This window comes from Psittacula echo (genome assembly GCF_963264785.1).
Source record: "Psittacula echo genome assembly, chromosome: 2".
Taxonomy (NCBI): Eukaryota; Metazoa; Chordata; class Aves; order Psittaciformes; family Psittacidae; genus Psittacula; species Psittacula echo.
Window position 1 is genome coordinate 49,339,343 of NC_137737.1, and position 24,845 is coordinate 49,364,187.

The 24,845-nt window shown below is 40.0% G+C and overlaps 1 protein-coding gene across 7 annotated transcripts in view; it reads left to right on the forward strand.

Annotated features, from left to right (window-relative positions):
- The first annotated feature begins 1,112 nt into the window (after positions 1–1,112).
- Positions 1,113–24,845, forward strand: part of LARP4B (La ribonucleoprotein 4B) — a 61,365-nt gene continuing 37,632 nt past the window's right edge. For 6 of the 7 annotated variants that reach the window (XR_013958934.1, XM_080639501.1, XM_080639504.1 and 3 more), the window contains exons 1-2: positions 1,113–1,492; positions 19,619–19,753. Coding sequence is in view for 6 of the 7 variants with exons in the window: in XM_080639501.1 (XP_080495627.1) it covers positions 19,673–19,753 (81 nt within the window). In the remaining variant the exon portion in view is untranslated. Of the gene's footprint in view, positions 1,493–17,626; positions 17,796–19,618; positions 19,754–24,845 lie in introns of all 7 variants that reach the window. The other variant, XM_080639502.1, reaches the window with a different exon arrangement.

A 24,845-nucleotide genomic window follows, 5' to 3' on the forward strand; every position in this document is an offset into this window, starting at 1 on the left:
AACAGGGTCCAGAAGGGCCCATCTGGATTGATGCGAAGATGGCCAGCAATGCATGGTACAGGTAATTATTATTGTAAGATGACGTAGCTTTGCTACGTTTGAGGTAAAAGGCAAGCTGAGGACTGGGAGTAATCCTGAAAGACGATTCTTTCTAGTGTTTTTTGTTCATTTGGGTTTAAGTCCTTAGAAGAAACTACATGTTTTCCATTTGCCTAATTAACTGTAGTTAAAAGCAAATCATGATTTATAATAAATAACTAAAACTGTTTGACAAGACTTGTTTCTTCTTTGGTCAAACAAATGAACTCTTCAATCTCTTGGAATTCACCACAGTTTCAGATAACTGGTGATATGCTTTAGTCCTCGGTAAAGAGGCTGATAAGTTAGAAGATCCCTTCTTACACAATGGTGTCCCACCTGAAACAGAAGGCTCTTCCATGAAATACTCTTCTCATAAAACCCCTTTATGTTTATCACTGTCTTTTGAAGCCGCAGCTACTCAGCCTTACTCCACAGACGCTGCTATATTCAGAGGTAGAATATTCCGTGGTAGGATATACAATTTTGGACAGGCATCTGGATCCTCCCACTGCTGTTGTGACAGCGCTTCAGAAGGCGACAACGCGCCCTGTGTCAACGGAAAGTCGAGACAGCTTTCCCAGACTCGTGGCCGCGGTGATGGCGAGCACGGGCCAGGCGGGCTCACGGGGGCGGTACTGTCCCTTCGCGGGCCGCGCTCCCGCAGGGGAGATCTGTCAGGGCTGCTGAGGAACCGCACGGTGCCCGCAGCCGTCACCGGGGAAGCGACAGAAGCGATAAGACCAATAGGCAGGACAGGCGCGATAGGCCGCGGGGGAGGGGGCCGGGCTGAGGCAGGCGCGCGGCCCGCCCCGCCCCGCCGGCGGCCCCGCGGATAGCGCGAGGCGGTAAAACGCCTCAGGGTAGGCGGGCGGTGTCGGCTGGCCTCCGCGCGCTCATTCTCAGTGGGGGTGACGTCACGCGCGTCACGTGCGGCCGCGCGTCAAGCCGCGCGCGGGCCTCCGCTCCGCCAATCCGCGGCTGCTGGTGCCGGCCGAGCGCGTCGCTTCGCGCTGCGTCGCTGACCAATCTTCTCCCGCCGGCGGAGGAGGGACTTCCGCCGGGAGCCGGAAGCGGGTCTCTCATGCGAGCGGGTGGTTGAGTCTCGGCTCGGAGACGTTTCGGGCCCCGGAGCCGCCGCCGCCGCCTTCTCCTCCGCGACCCCCCCTCCCCGCTCTGCTGCCGCCGCCCGCTCCTCCTCCCGGCCCCCGCCCCCCTCTCCGCTCTCCTTCTCCTGGCATCCGGCGGCGGCGAGGCCCCGGCGGCGGCGGCGGCGCAGCGAGAGGCCCCGGCGCTAGCGGAAAGCCCGGCAGGAGCGAGAGGCCCCGGCACCAGTGGATACTTCTCTCCCGTGCCCGTCTGTCTGCTTCCTGCCGAGGCCCGTCTCAAGGGCGGCGGCTGCTGCTGGTGACAGGTGAGTGCGAGGGGCCTCCCGGGGCCCGCGCCCTCCCGGCGGCGGTGCCTGCCTGGGCCCCTTGTCTGCTTTTCCACCTTCATTTCTCTGTGTGAGGGGGAATGGCGGGGCTAGAAGGGGAGAGCCACCGCACCCGTTCCGCCACCCCCCTCTCTCCGGGGAGGCGGCCGGAGCCGCCATCTTCCCACCCGAGGCGGTTCCCGGGGGAGAGGTAGGAGGGAGGAGGAGGGATCCCGGCTCGGGGCCTCCATGGTGGCGGGGGGTAGGGCAGGTTGCCGGGCTGGGCCGCCGGGGCGCTTCCGCAGCGTGGCTTCACCGAGCAGTGCTCGCTGCTCCGGCCCCGATCGGTGCCCGGGCAGGGACCGAGTGAGCTTTGCCCCCCCAGCCGGTTTGGTGTTACCGCTGATCCCCGTGGGCAGGGGTTGCGAGCGCCTTGGTGGCGTCGGGGAAGGGACACGAGGGGTGTGAGGGCAGAGCTGAAACACCGGCTGTATAGCGCTTGCCGGCAGGAGAGCCGCGACCCCCTCGCCGATCGCTCTGGGCAGATGTGGGACAGCGCTGACTTCCCCTGAGAGCCGTGTCCCGAGTCGATGAATGGGGTGTGCAGGCGCTAGCGGGCCATCTGGTTAGGAAGCAAGACTTGGAAAAGCAGCCACCACGCGAACGATGTTTTGCCCCTAGGATTTTGTTGTTGTTGGGCCTTTGCTGGCTGCTTCAGCTGAGTTGTTGTCACTCTCAGTTTCAGTTTGTGCAGATGCTCAAAATTACTACATAGCTTTGTCCGCAGTTTAAACAGATGTGCACTTGCCAGACAATGTTGTACAAGATTCCTGTGTGGCAGATAAGTATAATTATTTTTATTCTGCAGGTAAGGGAATTGAGGCAAAGTGGTAAAGACTTGCCTGTGGCCACAGAGAGAGAGCTGGTTTCAAAACCACTGTTTAAACTTGAGTCACAGTTGGGGTAAAACCATGGGAATTCTGGCTTCCGATCCTGTGTCTTGTCTCTGGCCTAGTTTTGTTGGTCTCAGTCTGAAACCTTAGTAAAATGGGAGTAGGAACCTTTCTGAAATACTGCACCAGAATCACTACTGAAAGGCTTTAACCTTTCATGTGATTTAAGTTTCATGTCAAACTTACCCATTTTTTACGGATTTAATACATTTTCAAAGGTCAAAGCATGCTGTGTTCTTTTCTTAAACTTGCTGGGATTTCACAACTCCAGGGTTTTGATTCTGATCTGGTAACTGTTTTTATCGGTTGAACTTTTGCTTGTTTCCTGCTAACTTGTAAGCATTTCTTCAAGTTAATTCCTGAGATAGGAAGCTAATCAGCTTAATCACTCTGCCTAGTAGAAGAAAATGGGTATTTTCTAATTTTTTATTATTTTCTGTGGGAAATGAAGGGGAGGAGAAAAGTAGTTGTGAGGCCTGATAAAGCACGTACAGAAAACAGTATGTACTTTGTATGTTTATAGGAGATTTTATTCTTCTAGGTGTGTTGTCATTTATATGTGCATACTATTTATGTGGAAGTTACTGCATAATAGTTATTCTTATGTTTAATTGGATTTACTTTTTTTTTTTTTGTAAAAAAACAAAACAAAACCTAAACCAAAAGCAACTTACTCAAACAGATTTGCATAAATGAATTAATAGAAAACATCTGACCTCTTGGATGTTCCTAAATTAAGTGATTGTGTGCTTTCATGGTATGTAATTGGGTCCTTAGGTGCACACAATGTTCTGGGTTAGATTGATTTGTTTCCCTCATAATTATTCCTATTTTTTCAAGTGTATACACACAAATGCCTTAAGGGAATAAAGGTGTTAGCTCAAGTGTGTTCTGCCTTAGTTGCTTTTTATGCGTGCTCTAATACAAATAAACACATAGCAGGTATGGATGACTGACAGGTGTATACATACATTGTTTAGATATGTGACTAATTTTTCAGTCTGCTTCAGTACAAAGATGGAAGATCTAGAACTGGAGGCAGTTGTGAGGGCTTTGGGATTTTGGTGGGGTGTTTTTTTAGTTTCTTTTTGAGGCATGCAGTAACCATGTAGACACTTTCTGTCTCTGATGTTTTACTTGAGTAGTTTGAAATTAACTACTTGGTGTATTTTACTGAAATGTAAACTGCATACAGTCAGGTTTGCCTAATCTACATGTTCTGTGGAGGTCTGTTGCTGTGCCTCTCAAGTCTCATATCTAGCAGTGGCTTTGGCTTTAAATCAGTTGTGATCTTAATTGGCATGGTAATATAAACTCTTTGTTAAATATTTATTACATTACCTCACAAAATGCACAGAGCAGACACAGAAAAGGCATGTTTCTGGTCACAGTGCGTGACTAATCTAAAGTGACAGCTGAAAGGTAGCAAGAAAGGGGTTATAAAGAACAAAGTTATGAGGTGTAGATGTATTTCATCAGTTATTTTTTTAAACCAGGTGGCTTTTTGTCCCTTCAGCACTATTAATGTTTAATTCCATGGTGCCTGTATATATTCATCAGAGATTCATGTTCTTGTAAATTAACAGGTAAGGTAAACGAATAAGCATGTAGAGCACTTGACTTGTCTTTTCTTGTGCCTGTGTTGGAAGAAGCAGGTTTTGTCAAGGGCAGCAACCTTATTGATTCTCTTCAAGAAGAGCATTCTTGTCTTGGAGATGTTCTGTGAAGGAAGGTACAAAGGTGGCTGTAGAGGTAGCTAACAAATGTGTCATCAACAGGGCTGTTGCTAGCACAGAGAAAAAGTCAGAAGAGACCAGATGAAGAAAACATAAAGAGACATAGTTTCAATACTGGAGAATATCAAGCTTTAGGAGTGTGATTTTTTTTTTTTTTTTAATATATTTTTTCCCCCCGTGTGTGCGTGTGTATGTGTATGCACACATGTGAGGAGCTGTTATGTGCATTAAGCCTTTGTCAGAAATGTGGTTTACATAGTGTTGTGTTCCTTGAAGCATTTACTAGTAAAATACATTTTTAGTCAGAAAGTTTGAGTAGCTCCTAGAAATAACTATAGAAAATAAGCTTTGGCTGCATTTATTCTTGTATGTAATAAACGATACTAAACTAACATGAGTATTGCAAGTGTCTTGTATTTGCATTCAGAATGGGCACACAGGTATGAGTAGGAAAGGAAGGATGTTACAAAACAGGACGTTGTAAGGAAGAAAATTAACCCCTCCCCTGCAGTTTTGAAAGAGGCAAGAGTATGTGGAGAACTGCATAGAAGCAGAGAGTAAAAGCTACTTTTGTAGTAAAGTCCCTGGAAAGGTATTTGAGCAACATTGTTCCCAAAGCAAGGCATAGGTGTATTGAAACTAATACTGTTGGTTTAGTCCATATAAAACACGATCTAGACAGGTGGATTTCACCATGTAACTCAGTCATTAAATTAGGGAGGGGGAATTGATGTAAAAATTAAAGTTTGAAATAATGCTACTTTTATGTGATACCTTTAAAAAAAGACAAAACATGCACACATGCACCTTCTTCCCCCCCTGAACTAGTAATACACTTTTTACAACATTTTCAACTGGTACCTTTGATACACAGTTGTAAACTAATGTTTTGAGGAAGTTCTGTTTCCTTTTCCTATGCATTAATTCCTCTGTGCTAAACTCAAGGCAGGCTAGTGTGTTCCAACAGTCAAACACAAAACCAAGAATACTTCTGAAGCACTTTTTCTGAATATAAAAACACTGTGATACTTCACTTGGTCAATAAAAGTAATTTGGTGATATAAATACTGGATAATTGAAGAAGTACTATTCCAGCAGTCTGTTTCTTTCTCTTTAATTGTATGCTGGCTTAGACTGTTGTGTGATAAAAGTGTTATCTAAAACCAGCAAGTTTGAGGAACTTGTTAGAAATGGGAGACTAAAAGCTGATTTCTGTACTACCCATTCATTTAATGTAGCCAAGTTCCACAAAGTAGTGCAAGAGAGAAACAAGTTCTGTTAATTAGTTCATAACTGATATTTCTTAAATTTTGGTCATGCAATGGAGCGGAGGGTTTATAATCCTTTCTTTCATTGGACTTTCATGTTTGTGTGTTCTGTGCATGTGTTGCTGTTACATACACTTTCTAAATGGGGTGTTTCCCTCTCTATTAGGAAGCAGGCTACAGAGTCATACCTACAGACAACAGAGGTACTTTGGAGTACTTAAATTAGGTGTGACTGTAATACAGCCTAATTGTGCCATTAGGATAGCCGTGACAGTGGTCGTTCTGTGATGTGTGCTGCTGCAGGTATTTTGTGTCTGGGTATGTGTTTCAGGAACAGCAATTAACTCCAAAATTGGGAGCCTGACAGGGGTTACTAATATGTGGCTAGTTACTTGGCCTAGAACATTGCAGGGAATGGGGGAAACGCTGTTTTGACGCCCTGATGAATCACCAATTTCTTTGAGCCTTAATCTTTTCTAACGCTCATTTACCATGGAGGGCTGGGCTATGCATATTCTGGATCCTGTCAGTCCAGCTTCTTAATGGGTAGTTGAATGATGTAATACAAAAGGAATCAGTTGTTCATAAGCTGAATGGATTGCCACCTCTGCACTTCTAGCAGCTCTGTTGTTATTCACAAAAGGCTGTTGGCATGTAAGGAGCTGGTGTCCCCGAGTGTATATCCTACAGTAAAGGTTTATTCTGGATTGTCTTTCTGGCCATCTAGAGTTCATGGGTATTTTGAGTTCAGTGTACATTTATTTAAGGAAGTAACTATACACAGCTTCTAGTTCTGAACTGTTGCACATACAGATAGATAGAAACATAGATGCCTATAGATACATATAGACATCTGTCTGGCATGATAGTTTATAGTGAATTAGGCCCAGATTTGATGTATCTGTTTGGGATTCCTTCCTAAAATGACTATCATTTTCACTATTGACAATAGCAAACACTGGCAATACCAACTTTGGAAATGACACCTTTAGATACTGTCAGTAGTTCACATGGGTCTTGTTCAGGAGTACCTAGAGTTTTGAATGTAGTTGTCAAACATATATTTATTTTTATCTAGAGCTTGTGCTGGGCTTTTTGCAAATCTAAATATTGTATCGCTTAATTTTGCTTTTAGATTTCTTGTATTTTCTTGCACAAGTTGCACAAGTATCAGAACAGGTATCTGCTTAGATTCTTCCTCATACTGGCCTTTCCCTGCTACCTTCTGGAAATAAACAACAGTGATGAATATTAATACTTTATTGATGGTATTCATAAGGCAGACTTCCATCTGTCTTGATAATGGAGTTAGAAATTACAAAAAAAAATTGTAGGCTTCTGTTACTCTACTAAAATGTTTCAGTGTATTTCTAGGAAGACCTAATGTTCTGTGGTCTATTTCCAAGTATTTTATAATTGCAGAATGCCAGTGATCTGACAGAGAACCTTGAGAAACAAAATATTAGTTAAATAGTGATTATGTTGAGAGAAAAATATTTAACCATTTGATTAATTTTTACTTGTCAGAAACTTAATGAAATGCTTGTTAAGCTCTACAGGGATGTCTTTTGGCAGCTTTATGGTTTTGGTTTTGGTCAGTATTGATATCCGTAAGAATATTTTTACAGGTTATGATGCTGTTGCAGGGTGCTGCACAACCAAGTCTGACTGACTTGTTCAAACAAGGAACTGCTGAAACAACAGGCCAATGTCGAAAGTAGCTTGATTTGCTACCCTGGCACTGAAGGCTTATGCTCAAACATTTTGATGTATCCTACTGGTTTCTGATTCTTGTTCTAGAAATTCAAAAAATAGAACAAAAGTGAAGAATGCATTAGAGCACAGTTACTTCAAGTGCTGAGCTACCTTTATGTGTGGAATTTGCGATCTTATCTTGGAATTTCATTCACATTCAATGTTGTTGCTGCCTGACAGGGACAGAGAGTGATCAACATGTTGCTGTTTAAAGCAGCAAGGCAAACAATTTGGGCAAAATATTGCCTGCACTGGCATATCTCCAAGATCTTGGGTTTGTGTCCCTGTTCCTGTTTAAAGCTTGTTGTCTGATTCTTTATAGTAGATGTCTAAAAGATTCGTATTACAAAGAAGGGAGTGGGATAATTTAATTTGTTAATGAAGATGTTGCAGCTTAGTTTATAATCTGCTTTGTTAGAATTATAACTTTCTGTTTCTTAATGTGTATTTTAACTGCCTGGATTCAAGAAATCAGTGAAAATTTTAGGAGGGTCTCTGCCCAGTTATTTTGACTTGCAAGTAAGAATTATTGTCATTGAATCCAAGCTGAAATATTGGAACAGTCCATCCTTTAACAATGAGTCAAAACCTGAATTACCAGTAGTTTTGATTACAGTGATACTCTAAAAAGGTGGGGTGCTCTAACTGTGAACAAATGTACACTCAGTAGGTGATAGCCTTTCATACAGCACTTTAAAAGCAAGCAAGAGTTGCTTCTGATTTCGGTGAAGCTTGTAATGGAGGATAGTGGCTTTTTTCAAAAGAGGAAGTAATACTAAAATGACTGGATCATTTGGGTTAAAATCTATTTTTGGCAAAGAAGCTAATGAAATAATCATTGGCAAAAACATTAGCTTCCTTTTTTGTATTACAGAACCTTAAAGTTGAATGATGTTTCTTCTGTAAGTAGTTTAATTTCACTTTAAGTTTTGAAACATGTTCAGGACCAAATCTTAACAAACAAGTTTTAGGTAAATGAATGCCTTTAAAGTAATCGGGGGGGGGGGGGGACACGACCAAAACCAAACAAAACCAAAAACCAACAAAAAAACCCACCAAAAAAAACCAACCAAACCCTCAACCCCAAAGCCTGAGGGGAGTTCATCCTAGGCTGTTGGCTTTGCAGATGTCTTGCCTTTGCTGTTTATTACAGTAGTCTTGTCATAGTCCAAGATTACTGTATATATTTGTGTTGGAACAAAACTCATTTTTGTATGTTTTTATTTACCTCTGTAATTATGAACATCTTACTTGGTTCCATATATGCCTCTCACCTGGACTTTATACTGCTGTAGACCTTTTTCTCTCTCATTTAATTTGGACCTCTTCTGACAGAAAATGTGTTCTAGCAGCACTGCAACAGCCGTCCCGTCAGTCTGCATGCAGTAGAATTCTGGAGAAGGTTTCTGCATGCATTTGATTTTGAGATCCTTGGTGTTAAGATTTCTGCTTCCTTGCATTAAGCATTTATTGTGTGGTCTGTGAATGTGCCTGTGAAGAATTTAGGAGATCAGCTTTGAAGCTATGTATGTGTCTTTAAAAGTAAGTCAAAACACTAAAAATATTAAGTGTCCTAGAAGTTCCTAGTACAGTTTTTGACCTCCTCTTGCTTAAGCACAGCACTGATTGCAGACTTGAAACATGAAATCCAAATAGTAGTAATATTCTAAGATGATAAGCCTATTAAGACTTGTTAAAGAAAGTCAGACTTCTAACCTCACCCTTGGAAGTGCTTTAAAAATTAACGTTATAGGTTCAAGTGTTGTTTTTAGTCTTGTCTTTCATTATAAAATACTGCATTCTCTTCTGCCAACTCCTGAATTTTTCTGAAGAAGATGGTCTCCATAAAATCCTGCCCAGTAGAGATGGGTTAGTTATTTCCTTTACCTTTGTGAACTGTACTGCCTAGAGTCACAGGCAGCATTGTGAGTGGGCACTGGCCACTTGCTGGTCAGCAGCATAGTAAAGTATGCGGAAAATGTAAAGATGGTGTTGGCAAGTTGGGGGGAGGAACATTCAGTAATTGAAACAAGGAAGTTTGTTGTTCCCAGCACTACTAAATTGACACTCTTCATGCACAATATTTAACTTCTCTCTAAGCAAGTGCTAAAGCTGCTGGTAATTTGTCACGTGTTGTATCTTTGAAGAATTAGGAAAGGCCAAATAGACCATCAGTTGCTGCATCTTAGCTTTAAAAATTCGAAGCAGCCAGTAAAGTACTGTAGAACTTGCAGTTGTTTTGTGAAAGAAACAGAATTTATAAAATGACAGATCTGGTTACTACGACACTGGCATGGTGAGGTGCAGTTGAGTCCATTAGCCAGCAAAGTTCGGCATCTCTTCTAGTTTTCATTCCCAGTCAGGTGTAAGTTTCAGTCTTAGAATGAGAGCTATCTCTGATGATCGAAGTGCAACAGTTTCTATCAACTTTACTGCTGTGTGTGAACTTCTAGAATACTTAATTGTTACTTCCTTCAGCAGTGGAATAGGAAGGTGAATCTCTGACTTCCCTTAAATATATAAAGAAAAGCATACCCCCAAAAACCCCTTGGTTAAATGAGAGCAAGTCAGCTATGTGGGGAGGGAAGAGAAACGAGAAAAATATATTGCTATGCAAGCTAGTTTCCTTGCGTAATAATTCCTCATGCGTGCAGGAGTTCCAAGAAGATATGATAGAACAAGGCAGGCTTAGCATCCAGAGTGCCAAAGTAAACTCACCTTGCAGCATAAGACATGTCAAAATGAAGAATAGGAAAAATTATCTGAGAACTTTCACGTCTTTTTCCAATAACCACTTAACGTGGTGTCTTGGTTGGCTATGGGAAGGGAGTAATACATGCCGAAGTTTTTAAGAAGTTACCTTTATTTAGAATAAATCAAGAGTGCAACAGTTCAAGTTGATGAATTAGATGAGATTTTGCATTTGATGGTGATAAACTTCGGAACCAGATTTCTGTGAGGCTTTCCTAATGTTGCCTTAAGTGAAAAAAAATAATTTCCACATCACTGAACAGTAGTTGACATTAAATACTGGTATTACACTGAAAGCCTGGAATAGTCTCCCAGCTAATTTGTAGGTGTGAAGATATCTGAAGTTATTGAGGAGCTTTGTCTTTCAGAGCAAAATGCAATTATCCCATCAAAGATCACACCAAAGCATCTAGAGTTAATATTTGTGTAGTAGGTGAACAGTTTTAGCAGTTAAAATGATATATGTTAGTAAAAATACCAACACTTTTATTTGCATTACCTCAGCTGAGATTTGCATTTGCAGATGGGAATCCCACTGCACTGGACATTGTGCAAGCACAGGCTGTTACCTCATAGCTTAGTCAAGCATAGTAGGTAAATGCAGGTGGATTAGAGTGTTACAAGAAATTAATGTGAGCAGTGGGTTAGCATAATACATGATGCTTGTACTCTGATGAAAACCTCATCAATTTTTAAAATATATTCAAAAAAGCCTGGTGGAAGGAGAGAGCTTCCATCACATTGTACAGTTACTGTTAACCCACATTAGGCATAAACTTGTTTGTTTTCATGCTTGGCCATTGTTTAGGCTGGTATTTTTAGAAGATTATGTGGCAAGTTAGTCTTCCTCTCTGATTAGGCTTATTTAACAAATGTGTTTTCTATTATAATGCTTGGAAGCAGAGACATGTGAAATACTGTGTGGTGTGTGGGGTATGGAACTCTAAGCTTGTCCTTCTGTAGGTGCTTTGAAGCGTTGTTGCCCTGTGTTCAGGCTTAGTTGGTTTTCTGTTTCTTTCAATGCAGAAGAGCAGGGGTTTGCATTGACCTTTCAGTCTTTAATTCAGTGTAGGAATTCTGCTGGGATTTCTCTTCTGAAAGTCCTGCAGGTTTGTTACTGTGTCTTCCCCCCACCCTGTGGTGCTTTGTAGGCAAGAGCAATAGGAGCAGCAGCAGGGTGATGTGCACTTGACTATTAAGTTTCACTCAGAGCTGCAGTACTTGGTTTGCAGTGCTCTGCTGCTGATGGATTCCTAGGGAACAGGAAAGGAGGGTTATAGGCATTAGTTGTTCAGCTTGGGTCTTCTCTACTACTGTTCTGGGAGGCCTAGAAGTAAAGTATGTGTGTAAGCAACTACTGTGTATTTTTCTGTTTAGCTGTTTATAGGAAAGGGGGATTGTTCAAATTTATTAAAATTCTGTTCCTGCTGGTCATGTTTTCTGTCTGAAAAAATGAGAAGAGACACCAGAGCTGGGAGATAGGGAGGAGATCAAATGCTCATGAACCTGTCGGAGGGCAAGTGATAGAGTATTTTAGTGGAAAATCATCATGCATTGAGATACTTGCCTAATGTGCTGGAGTGGTAAATTCTTGATATCTTTCCTGAGGAAAATCAAAAACCTTTTTGCTCCAATGTGAGGTGTTCTCTGCTTTTTGTAGGCCTTGGTAATGAATGTAAAATTTGTGATTGTACAGTCAACTGGATAGAACAACTTTTCAAGAGAAAATGGGTTGTGGAGAATTATGATCACAGATGCTCTATATTGAAGTAGCATCCCACCCTTCATTTTAGAACTGTCATGGTTTGGGTGCGTGACTAGAATAAATGCCATTTGAGGGGTAGACTGACATAATGCACAAAGGGGAGAGTGAAGGGTTTATTTTAATTAATAGTTTGTTACTTTTTGAAATTATCTGGTAAAAGAATCTTATCTGACATGGTACTTATATAGAATTTAAATATGCATCTTTATGGATAACCTGCAGGGCGCTGGTTGCTATTAGTCCACTTACAGTGAGGGAAACAAGCTTGTGGCTTTGTGATGGATGTGCTACACGAAGCAACCCCTGTTAATGAGTTGGGTTTCTTCATGTTATGTGCTTCAGCTTGCAGTCAGGAGAGTGCTGCTTCAGATTCGAAAACTGAGAACAAGCCATAAGCAAACTGAAAACTGCTCATGACACAATCACGCTTGTCTTCAAGGCACTTCATACTCTTATCAGGGACAAAAATTTCTTCCCAATTCCTGCCTTGGTAGGCACTCCTAGTAATCTTAAATGGTAATGTTTGGGGGTTTTGTTGGTTTTTCTTGTTTGTTTCTTTTTGCTTTCTGTTTGGGTTCTTTTGCAGAAAAGGATAGATAAAAGGAAAATAATCAGAGTTATTTGTTGGTAGTGGTCATCCCATTATCTTCTATGTACTATCAAGATCTTTATTATTGTTGCTTGAGATTAGATGAGTGAATAAGGCTGTAACTCTTAACATCTTCCCATTTTTCTTGCTCTCGACTGAAAGAGGTTTTTGCATACCTCTGTATAGAATCCTTATCACTTACCGCTATCATGTTTCTTTGGTATTTTATTGCGTTTGTTCAGTAACTTCTTGCTTGGTATCTCTTGGACAGCTAATTACTGTAACAGTCTCAATTTCTAGACTTGCAGCATGATTGGTTCTGGTGTGTAGTTCCATCGCACAGGTTTGTGTGTGAGTTAGAAAGCTCAGTAAATGATGGGAGTTGTGAATCACTTGTGAAGCCTAGTGCAGAAATGTTTCAGAAATCTTTAAATAAGGAAATGCAGTGTTCCCTTTAAATAACAAGGTGTACTGTTTCTCTTGAAATCTCAGCCATTCTTAGAGGAGAGACTACATTTGAAGAGACAACTGATAGAATTGTAGAACAGTTTTGAAGGCTATCAACCTTATAAAGAACAGAAGCTTTATCAAAACCCTTGTGAAGTAGATGCAGCAGCAGCTCAAAACCATTTGGGCTCGTGGGGTTTTATTGTGAACTGTTAAAAACATACTGTATAAAGGTTTAAATGGTCTTCTGACACGATGTATTTCTTGGTAACACCCAGTTGCCACATGTGTTTTAAAATGCCTGGTACCCATCAAGGGTCCTGTCCTGAGTACTCTCTGGGCGCTTATGTCCCTGTTCCTCTTCAGTAACCAAAAAGTTGCAGTTTTGTCCTGGATGCTGCCAGGTGGGTGCCTGGGCATGAGTCATTTGTTTTTTTGCAAGAAGGAAAACTGAGACAAATCAGATGGTACTTTCATCCAGTTATTTGAAATCTAACTTTCCAGGCACCGTGCTGGCACATATGCTGGATGCGTGGATATTTTGAAACCATCATCTGGCAGGCTTTGAATGTCTGGATTGCATTAAGCTCCAGAGATAAAATTTTCAGCTCTTCCCCCAACTGTTTTGCTAGTTAGCAGTTAAGCAAATTCAGAGCCTTGTGGTGATTTTTAAAATAGTAGTGTATTCAGTATTAATTTCTATAGACACATGGTATGGCTAAATATTTATGTCATGTCAGCTTTTTAACTGCTGTTGTGCAATACAGAGTTTACAAGTGATGTAGGTACAATGGTGATTGCAGAGATTGCCACCAACAAATGTACTTCTTGGTGGTGTTAGTGTTTGGGTTGTTCTTTTTTCTGTTCACAGCTTATTTGTTCACTGTGGTAATGTAATAACTTCACAGTATATTTTCTTTTAAATAATGCTGTCCTTTGAATGATGGATTGCTTGCCACATCTGCTCTGTAAAGAAACTGATTTCATGCTTTGAAAGGAAAATGGAAAGCCCTGAGTTCTGTTACAGGCTTTCTGTGTCAGAAAGATACAGTTTCATAGGGTTATTCATCTACAGAATGGTAACATGTGTACCATACAGTGGGATGATAGTTCAATTCTTACATGAAATCTTTCCTTGAAAAGCTTCTAAAACAGCTGTCTGATTAAAATTACAAGCTCTAGTTTGTAGCAGTGTTCGTAATGCTAAACTGAAGGGAAACTTGCAGGCTTTCAGGATTAGGATTTGTCAGGTTTCCTTGATGATGCTCTATAAGCTTAACTATCCTATATCTGAGTTAGCAGCTTTACCTGGGCTGAGAACATGAATAATTCTTGACATATTACATGTGTTGGGTATTCAAAACACTTGTGAAGCTAATAAAGGTAAACTTCGTTTAAACAGGAGTTAATGTATGGAATTAATAACATACTTTTGGGAGAGGCATCTGTTATTTCTCATATCAACTATGTAACGTCCTCAGCAGGTGCTAAAACTCTTTTCAAAGCTGAGATGGTAGCTCTGATTTCGTCTGCTGAGGTGTAATAATCCTTGCGGATACCGAAGGGTGTGAAAGATAGTGAGGAAGTATGTTATCTCTGGTAGTAGAAAGGGAGTTGATGGCCTGCAACTGGAAGTTTGTTATGAGGTTTAAGTTAAACAGTGAGTGCATCTCTGTTTTCAAAAGATTTTAGGCTTTCTGATGTTGCTGGAGGTGTATTTCTGTATTAGCCTTCTGAAAAGTTCATCTTAGTCTGTGTTTAAAGTTTCTAAAACGTTTGCTAGGAAGAGTTCTGCACAAAGCCAAACTCAAATCTATTTTTGTTTGTGCTTACTGGAAGAGCAGTGAAAAGATCTTTTATTCTATGAGCTTTTTTGTTTTATGGTGTTGCTGTTTGCAGCGTGAAAGTTAGTTGTCAGCACTCGCATTTGTAAATCTCTTTTTAAGGGCTGATTACTCTGGGCTGAAAGTTGGCAGGCAAGATTTCAGCCCTAGAGCACTGTTTGGGGTTTTACATGTTTTTAAATAACAGATCTATCTGACTGGCTTGATTGAGAGAAAGCACACTGCTACTCATATTCTTGTAACTAGACAGCAAAAATGACTGCATAAAAACACACTCTGAATATGAATTAGGAAAAATAGAGACTAGTAATAAGTGTAGGCCCTGATACCCCTGCTTTCAAGGGAGGTTTTGGGAGTGTTGGTGGGGGCAGTAGTGGTTTTGTTGGCTATATAATAATCTAGTAGATATCTCTTCCAAGCTGTTGCAAGGTTGTGGTGTATAGCAATGCTGTTTGTATAGTAGTATCATCAGACAGCTGAACATTAACTGCCAGTACTATAAAATACCTAAACCTGAACTAAAATGCAGTGTGTTAGCCTGATGTTGGTACCGCAATTCATGCACACATGTGGCTTTTGGATGGGAGTGATCCCAGTTCTGCTTGGCTTGGCACCCAGGTGGAAGTGACGATATGGTTATGTATACTCTATCTGTATAGGCCATACAGTATATGCTGTGGGCTATTGCTAGTTTGTATCTGGTATTTTCTAAAGTGATGAAATTCTCATAACAAGATGGATTTGAAAATATTTGCCAGTAAAGAAACATGCTGTCAACTTAAAAAAACCCTCAGCAACAAAAAAGACCAAACAAGCAAAACAAAACAAAAAAACCCATCCACAAACCAATTTCTTATTTGTGAAAGTGGCTGTGGATATTGCAGAGGCAAACCAGTAGGCTGAAATATGTGCTACCTGTGCTTGGCCAGATGGTCTCACTCCCTCCTGAGAATATTCTTGTAACTCCTCAGATTTAACACTGCTGAGTAGGTGCCCGCAGGGACAGATGTGTACAAGTAGAGTACTGTACCTGTTGTCGTACTGAGAAAACAACTGTATTAAGGTGCTGTTCTCCTTCCTGTTGCGATTACCGATCAGCGTATTACAGTTTTGAGGACATTAAGGACTTCATGTTTAAAAGTTGTGTGCTTTCTAAAGAAACAAGTTTTTACCTGTATTCTAAATTTCTGGGGGATGAGAGTCTTGCCTACTTATCAAAAGCAGTCAAGCTTGGTTTCTAAACTTCAGGAAAATCCATGTGATTTCTCTGGGATTAGGTAGTTGTGGAAATAGGTATTTGCGTGTCTTGAAAGTAACTTTGCTCTTGACATAATACATCTGAAGTTGTTGAACTTGACTAATTACTGTGTGAAGACCAAATGGCAAGCCAGAAGGAAAAATAGAGTTTTCCTATATGTGTTTACAGAATTGAAATTATACATAATATTACAAAACTCTGATTGTGGCCTTCTAAATCAATTCGTAAATGCCATTCTGGCCATTCTGTAGACTGTGACTAGACATAATTAGTGGAGGACACTGATTTTTTTTTTTTTTTTTTCATGACTGTTTGCTGTAGAGTAGGATTACTCTTTAAAAGCACATTTAAGGGATTGTGTGCCCCTGAAGATTTTTCTTGAGGGTTTATTTCTTTTTTTATAACTTGAATGAAAAAAATTGCAGTCTACTTCTGACAGCTCCGTGTTCTGCTGTAGGTATTGCTACCTCTGTCCCAAATAGGTCTGTTGACTTGTGTTTTTCCCTTGAATGTCTCCTACTTACTGCAGCAGCGTATGTTTATGCAAAGATAGGGTTTACCAGTCAGCAATTCAGTGCATCTTTTAAAATGGTGAGCAAGTTAACTCTTCAGCAGGATGATAATCTTTATTGCTGCTGCATTCAAATGCCACGTTTAACTTGATTGCCAATTTGACTATTAAACTAGCATCAAAAGAGGATAAACAGTCTTCCAAACTATCACTCCTGATCTGTAGTTTCTAGTACTACCACATATTGATTGTGGTTTCTGTAAATAAACCTGAGTATGGAGATGCATATCAGTACTAAAGAAAAACATGCTAAAACACATCCTGTGAAGAGCCTGTAACACTTTGTGATTTTTATTGTTTCTCTCCTTGAAGTAACACTGCCTTTTCAACAAACACTGTGTTCTCTGACATGATAGTTATGGAAACCTTCAGTCATATAAATTTGTTTTAAAAGACTGGTAAGTAGCAACTGGTAAGTGGAAAAGTTGATGGCACTAACTTTCCAGAACAGCCCTGCACGTGCAGTCGCTTTGAAGTGCATCACAGCAGATGAGATTTTGCAGCAGAGCACTTGATGTCCTGGAGACTTGGAGCAGTGTGATACACTAAGAGGAGAAAATTACAAAGGAAACTCCTTCTGTGTTTGGGGTCTTCCCATATGGCTTACTCACTGGCAGAAAGGCAATAGTTGATTGTTGTTAAAAGAGTGGGACTTAGAAGGCAAGTTGAATATCCTTTCAAGCAGCTTATTACAGTATCATCTCACTTGTTTTGAGCGCCATATTGATCCTCAGTGATCAAAATGCAACTTAAAAATACGAGTTTAGCATTGTAGTTATTAGAAATAGTTTGTTCACAAGGTAAGTGGGTTTAGTGTGGTCACAACAAATCTGTGTAATGAGAATATGATTATTACTCTGAGTAATCCAAACAGAGTTATCCAGAACTTTTATCTAGACCTAGCCTGTGATAAATGTCTTGTATAATCTCATCTAAAGGACTTCTGAAAAGCAGTAGAATGATGTGCTGCTATTATTGCTGGTGGCTTGCCCAAGTAATCTGAAGTTGCAGTGTGCACATTGCAGTTGTGTGCTGTCTATCAAGTTGTCTAACAACTTGTCTACCCTCAGCTGAAATGAATGATTTAGCTGAATATTTTATGATCGATGGCCAGTCAGCAAATACTTTAAAGTACGTATGTGCAGTGGAACTTCAGTTTGTTAGACTCACATGATCTTAGCTGTTTGCCTTCCACAGTCCATAGATTTACAAAGTACTGGTGCTAACACTACATACCAGAGAATGGAAGAGAGTGCAGCATGACTGGGGATGATCCTAGGAGGGAATGGGAATGTGTGAAGGAGAAGCAGGCAACAGAAGGATGCAAAGAAGTACCTTGGCATTGATTTGAGGATCAAAATGCTGAGTAGGTAACATAATTGCTGACAAACATGTTTGTCTTTCTGTAAATTAGGTTTAGCTTGTGAATCTGGATGAATGTGCATGATCAAGTTTAGTATGAACAGCAGTGGAGATTATATACAGCAAAGACAAAGTTTAAGAAGTCTTTTGCTCTTCTTAGTAAAATACTAATCCAGAATTTAAAAGGATAAACCCAGTGCCTTTTACAGAATATTAACAGAAGCATTCTCCAAGAAGCTTTGACACCTTCCGCAGTGCTAATGTGCTTAGAGCGTGGGTTTGAGGAACATGGAGTCTAGCTACTTAGTACTTGCTTTCACCCTGAGGATGATTTTTTTGTTATTTTATAAAATACAAACATCCTGAATGAATTCCAGACTTTCTGCCATGTAGACTGTTCATGTGTGTGTAAGACTGTATGTGAAGGACAGTGTAATTTCTTTATTGCCTTTTTTTTGTGTGTTGTTTTTTGTCTGTGCCATTATCCCTTGCTTAAATAGTTTCCATTCCAAGATGAGAGGCAGGGTGTTAGGAAAAAATACTTCCGGGAACATAACAGTGATACAGTGCATGTGTTGCCTTCAAAAATATGTTTTTCACTCTGTTTGTCTGAGTATTTTGTCCTGTTGGGAAGGTCTGTATATTGGTTCCTTCAACTGTGTGTGCAAAACATCTTATCTTCTGCATATTCCCATAATACAGATGCTTAAATTGGTTTATAAGTGAATGTCATAATTTTATGTGAAAGTTTTGGAATGTATTCCATCAGTTGTATGAAAGGCTTTTGCTTTTGTCCATTTCAGAATATAGCATAGAGGAGATTCCACGGAAGGCTGTAAAGAAATACTTCAGTCATTTGGAGCTCAAGTTCTCTAAAAGGATCTTATCTGCTAAATAATGGAATCATCCATGTGCTCCAAATATTTACCTTTTATTTTTTCCTTAAGGAGATTGTAGAGAATCTCATCCTGAAGTTGTCACCAACTTGAAGGCAATACATTTCTCTTGCATGTTGTTACAGATGTAGCACTGGAACTTCCATGTGAAGAAGTAACACAAAAAGCATATTAAAACTTGCTCATATTCCTTTTAGAAAAGCAAAATGTAAAAATTACACTGCTTTTTAAACCCCGGTATTTTCTTTGAGACTTCATGCTTCAAATGGGCTTTTCCTGGGTATGGGTTTTTTTTTTTTATTATTTTGCTTTGTTTTATAAGAACAGGGTTTTTTTAAAAAATAACAATATTAAATAATAGCATCAAATTTTGAAGTGAAGTCACTGTCAGACTTTCAACTCTACTCAGTTTTCTACCTGTCTAATCAAATAGAATAACATTTAAGGATGATGGAGCAAAAAACTTGAGTGTTACTAATCTAGCAGAACTGTTGTAACATGCTTGAAATTTGCAATGATTAAGTGACTGTGAGAGTATTTGAAGACAAAGGTTGGTTTGTGACTAAATGCTCCTTAATAACTGAAGTAAATCTACCAGGTGGTGTGAAGAAGCCATGGTTTGAAAACCAATCTGAATAATTAAGGTGAGAATCAAGTGAAATTTTCCCAGTGGATTTCCCTGCCCATTGCTGTGGCAGGTGTTTGTCTGTACTCCCAAGGCAGCCAGTGACTGGGAACTGAGTATATCTGAGAGATCACTTTATCCTTTCCTTTTGCCATAACATTTTCTCTGAACACATAATCCTAACTGTGTTGCGTGGAAGTTCTTTGGACCTTTGGTCTGAATCAGCACGACAGGTCTGGAATGGCTGTTAGTTCTCAGGAATTTCAACAACCACTTACAGAATCTTTTGTTTTTCTGTTTCCGCAGCTTACAAAGGTGACCAGTAAAGTTCTCTCTGAGCAGCCAAAAAGCAGACAGCTCATGACTTCTGATCAGGACACTAAAGTTGTGGCTGAACCGCAGGTGCAGCAAGTACAAGAAGTTAAAGACGGTTCTCATCTAGTAAGTATTTTAATTACATATTCCCCTGGTATAAGTGTTGAATGAAACAGGGTTTTTTTACTATGTCTTAATCAAAATTGTATCTCAGAATGTTTTAGAGGACAGTTGGCTGATAGCATTACAACATAAAATGCTGTAACAGAGCTGTTGAAGGTGGCTGATTCTCCACACCGAGTAGGAGCCTGGACTTAATTTTTCTTTAGTCCTATGGGGGATTAAAATAAACTGCAAGTTACAACAGTTTGCACTTATTTAAGGTACAAGGCTTTTTAGGCTATGCAGGACTTCTGAGTTAGGTTGTAGCTCACACATTACCATGTGAGGAAAATGCAGGAAATGCACTTGGCATGGATCTGTAAGTTGAAAAAAGTACAAACCCATACAAATAGGAAATTGCATTCTGTAACAGGAATTTTGCTCAGTTAGTTCTGCCAAATGGCACGTGCTGCTGCTTCTGTGCTACTCTGCAGGATCCAGGAAGTTGCTTTATGGGGTGCTTTTGGCAGATCATACAGCAGATAGTACTGTGTTTATATGTTGCAGTAAATGTTTTGAAGAAGATTGGTTACATAATTTGTGTGTATGCTCTACTCATAACGCTTTATTTTCATCTTTGAGAGTTAACTGCATATTGGGAGGAATGCTTCTTCTTGGGACATCTTAAAGGGTTTGGTTTTGGTGTGTTCTGCTAGGCACTTAGCCTGTGCTATGCTAAGTGGCAAATGCTTGCTACCTCAGCTTAACCTTGCAGCAGCAGAAAATGCTTGCTGCTTCAACTTACGTTGCAGCATGCACTAAGGAGCATTTTGAAAATGTTCTGAACTTGTGCTCTTCTTTGCTAAGCAAGCTGGTAGGGTTTTTATTTGTTTCTGTACCCTCCTCCCCTTTTTTTTTTTGGGAGGGGGGGGCATCTCTTCTGCTCTGTTGTACCTTCTGACATGTGAATTTTGTCTATTTGATAGTAGAGGAAAAAATTGAACCCACTTCTGTACTTTCGTGCCATAGTTTTGTGATCCCCCCCCACTCCATACTTGAGGCATTAATGTGAAGAAACCAGTGTGTAAGCTTGAGTGGGAGACTTGCTAAGCTTTTTTCAGTTACACCGTTATCATATTCTTGTATGCACAGCATCAAAAGGTCGTTCTGTTGTATGAGAATCATTACCAATATACTCTATTAAAAATGGTGTTTTCAGGATTGTCCCTGTTCCATAATGGCACACTTGCATGAGTAAATTTTTCCAGTGCTTCATGTCTTCACTTACAAGTTTTGGGTACAAGTCTGTAGTTTGAGAAATCATCATGGGCTATAGGAAGAAGTTAGCAAACTAAGATCATGAAGACACTGTCATCTTTCCCAAAACATGATAGGAATGAGAAAAATGGAGGTCCTGATTCAATTGCATTTAGCAAGTACGTACTCAGACTAACTGAAAATCACCTGCTCTTTCTTGTGTGTCTTCATTATTTTGAGATCAGAGGACTAGACTGCATAAAGGAATAGATTCATGCTTGTGGTATTCCCTGCTTCAGTGCGTATTTGATATGGGACCATACTGCCATGGTATCTAGTCAGGTTTCTAGGAGTATTTTTTTTATAGACTGAGAAAAGATTGCTGAATTACATTCCCTAGTTCTTTTGGCTATGCTGTTCTACTGGGATCTGGTGATACCTATTGCGAGTGCTTTTGTGGCAGTTCAAGAAGAAAGTTGTGGAATTTCTACTGAAAATTTTAATACACCCCTGTAGATCCTGGAAAAATAATTCCCTCTATGCTAGTCTTAATTCTGAAGTTGTTATGTCTTTAAACATCAACACTATTAAAAAATTAACAATAATTAGATTTTCCTAGCTGTGTCTTTAGTTCCATCAATTTTCTTTGACAGGAGCAAAACTTAACACATGTTCTGCTGTTAGCAATGTTGAACAGATAGTAGTGAGTGAATTAAAAGTTTTGTGTGATGGAAAGCCACAGAAATCACTTTCCAGGGCTGTGTATGTTAATGATACTGTGGTCACTTATTTACTAACAAGTTTTCAAAGGCTTAACCTCATGGTGAGGGTGGCAAAGTAATTTCTTCTGCCTTGAAGTAGCTATGAAGTTATGTGCTGTTTAATGCCTAATTGTAGATTGATCACAAGCCTAGTATGGTTCATTTCCAACAACAGATCTGCTTGAATGTGGGTGATTTTAGTAGTTTAACAGCAGAATTTCAGTAGTTTGCATGCCAGTCTATAGAGGAAAGTTGACAGGTTGAGGATCCTCATAAATATCTTGTTAATAGTAGCATACACTTACAAGTTGGAGGTAGATGATTTTGAGGATATTGGCAAATTCTTAGCATTGATAAATTTGGGAGTGAAATGTACTGGTATTTCTGGCTTTCTAAGCTAGAGGTGGGCTTTGTCACTTTGTCACCTTGTCATTGGAGCTGTTTTGGGTTTTTTTGTATCCTGGTTGACAATTACTCTTTCTGAGAAAGTCCTGGTCAGACTAGACCTGGTCTAGTTTAGTTCCCTAAACACAGGGAAGTCAATGTTTAAGAAATGCTTCCCTGCCTTTTGACTCACTTCTCTGTTCGCTTTTTTATGAGTGACGCTTCACTACTAGAAATTTGAGGTTACTCTCTGAGGAAGAGGCGAAGACCCAAATCCCATGGTGGAGAACTTAATTGTACTTCCTAAAAGGTTTTTCATAGGATGTAATATGGAAGAATGTCTTAAGCTTAGAGCTGTTGGGTTATGGTAATCAGAAGTCCTTTCGCAACACATTCAAGAGTAAGCCTTGTAGAAGGGACTGAGGAAATTAACTTTACTAGTTTAGTATAGGATCCAGTGAAAATTCAGTCTCTATAATCTTCAGATCATTTGACAATACACAATATTACATACAGTATGTGCCAATTAATAGTTAAGTAACAGTTTGCATAACGAGATGACATTTAATAATTCAAGAAATCCTGAATAGATTTAAACAAGAGGTGGGAGCATTAGACTTAAACTGAACATATATGGTATCAGTGTCATGAAGGATCAATACTGCTCATTGTTTGTTGTTTCTGTCATGTTACTGTGGGGTTAGACTGTAAGAAAAGTGCTGAATAGTTCTGCACCTGTAGTTGACTTCTAATCCAATGTTTAATTGCTTTAATGTGTAAAATGTGTATTTAAACTCTTAACATTTAAGATAATTTAAGATAATCTTAACATAAGTCCATTTAACCTTGATATATTGGAGGGAAAGTTAAACCAGCTGTTCACAAAAACCTGCAGTAGTGACATAGTAAAGTCTTTTGTGATGATGTTCTTCTCTTTTGCCTTAACTGGAGGTGGGCATGACATCAGGTATGGCCTGTATGTATGTATGTCAGGGCTAGGTACAGTTGCATGACTTTACTGTAGAAAAAGGATAGTTGAAGTTAGATGCCAGAAGATTGGAAGGACTAGTTTTGACTTAAGCTATTGTAACTAAAGTTAGACTGTACTTTAAAACTTAGGTCTCTAAGACTGTGTATGAGATAAACACTTGACAAGGAATCGGTACATATAGAAATGAAAGTAGATGGGTAGGTATACTTCTGTTAATAAGTCATGTTGACTTCTTGCCTTCTGCCTAGGTGTGTGCAGCACATAGGACTAAAGTACTTATTAAAAAAGTTGTTCAGGTTATGAAAGTGCTGCTTCAGAGCAGTTTTGTTTCATGGAGAGGGAAAAACCTATTTAGGCTTTGAGTAGATGAGAAAATATAGCAGAGCCCAAAATATGTATTAAAGAAAAAAGAAAACAAAACACTAAAATAAGCAAACCCACTCCTCAGCTGAGCTAGGCTCTGAGGTGGCAGAGCACAAGTTCTGTTGGAGTGCTTTTCAAGTCATGTGGTGATGTTTAGCTTAGCCAGAAGGATTTTAATGAGTCTTGCGAGTTAAGCAACCAATCTCAGGTGATGTAGCATAACACCAGTGTCATTTTCTGCTTAAGTTTGTTACCTCCACCCCTTTTTTATGATGATCCCACAATAAACAGCATTGAGAAATGTGACTTAATGGGCAGTATAGGTGCTTGAAAATAGAAAGCATCCCTGGAACTCTTAGATAAAACTGAAGGAACAAGTACAAAATGTGCCTTTGCACATCAGGAGAAGGTCTGGGAAAACTGGAAGAAGGGTCTGCTTGCCTGAACTGCTTCACTCATTTTCTCCCAATTAGTTGATAGAAGTGCTTGTTAAGGCACTAGGAAAGTGGACTTTGGCCTGGTCTGTCTCTTAAAGGCACTTAGTTCCTCTCTAGAAAGCACGTAGCTAGTAATAGTTAAATCACAGAGGGGAAAAAACCTTGCTATTTGTTTACCTGATGAAAGTATTCTGAGTAGCTCTAAACTTTGTCAATATTGCTGTGACTTTATGCTGACATTAAAGCCAGTTGAGTTGTTTGCTTGTGGCATTTCTTCAAAAAAGCTATTATAAGTAACTCCTTCCCCCTTTCCGTGTTCTTGGTTCCAGGGAATGCTAAAGAGGAGTGGCTTGGCATAGTTTTAAGTCTGGATCCAAGCATGTTGAATAACTTTGTCCCACGGGAGAATTAAAAAAAATGCAGCAGATGGCAGCAATGGTGCATCAGACTTCCCATCCTTAAGAACAATGTATCTGGAGGCACTTGGAGGCTTCACATATTGGATAAGCGGGGGGGGGGCAGGGTAGTCTTCGTCTTCCCTTACTTTGCAATTTCAGAGCAGACTTGCTGAGGAGGGGATGTATTCCCTGGCCTATTCAGCAATCTTTTTTTATGGTCAGAGGATTAGTGGTGAATAGGTTTCCCCTGAAAGTTAGCCAATATGTTTCTTTCACATATACAAATCTGAGTCTGCCTATAGTATTTAATTTTATGTGGCTTCTAGATATAATGTCATCTGTGTTTAAGAATCTAAATCACATTGTTTTTTGTGATTCATTTGTCCTGTGAGCAGAATATTTGGGGAGAAAAAGCTACATTGACAGCTATGTTACAGATTTGCACTTTTTTGTTAGAGTATATATCAAGAGAAGCAGGATAAGAAATTACTCTAATACCTTGCAGAAGATTCAGAGAAGAAAAGC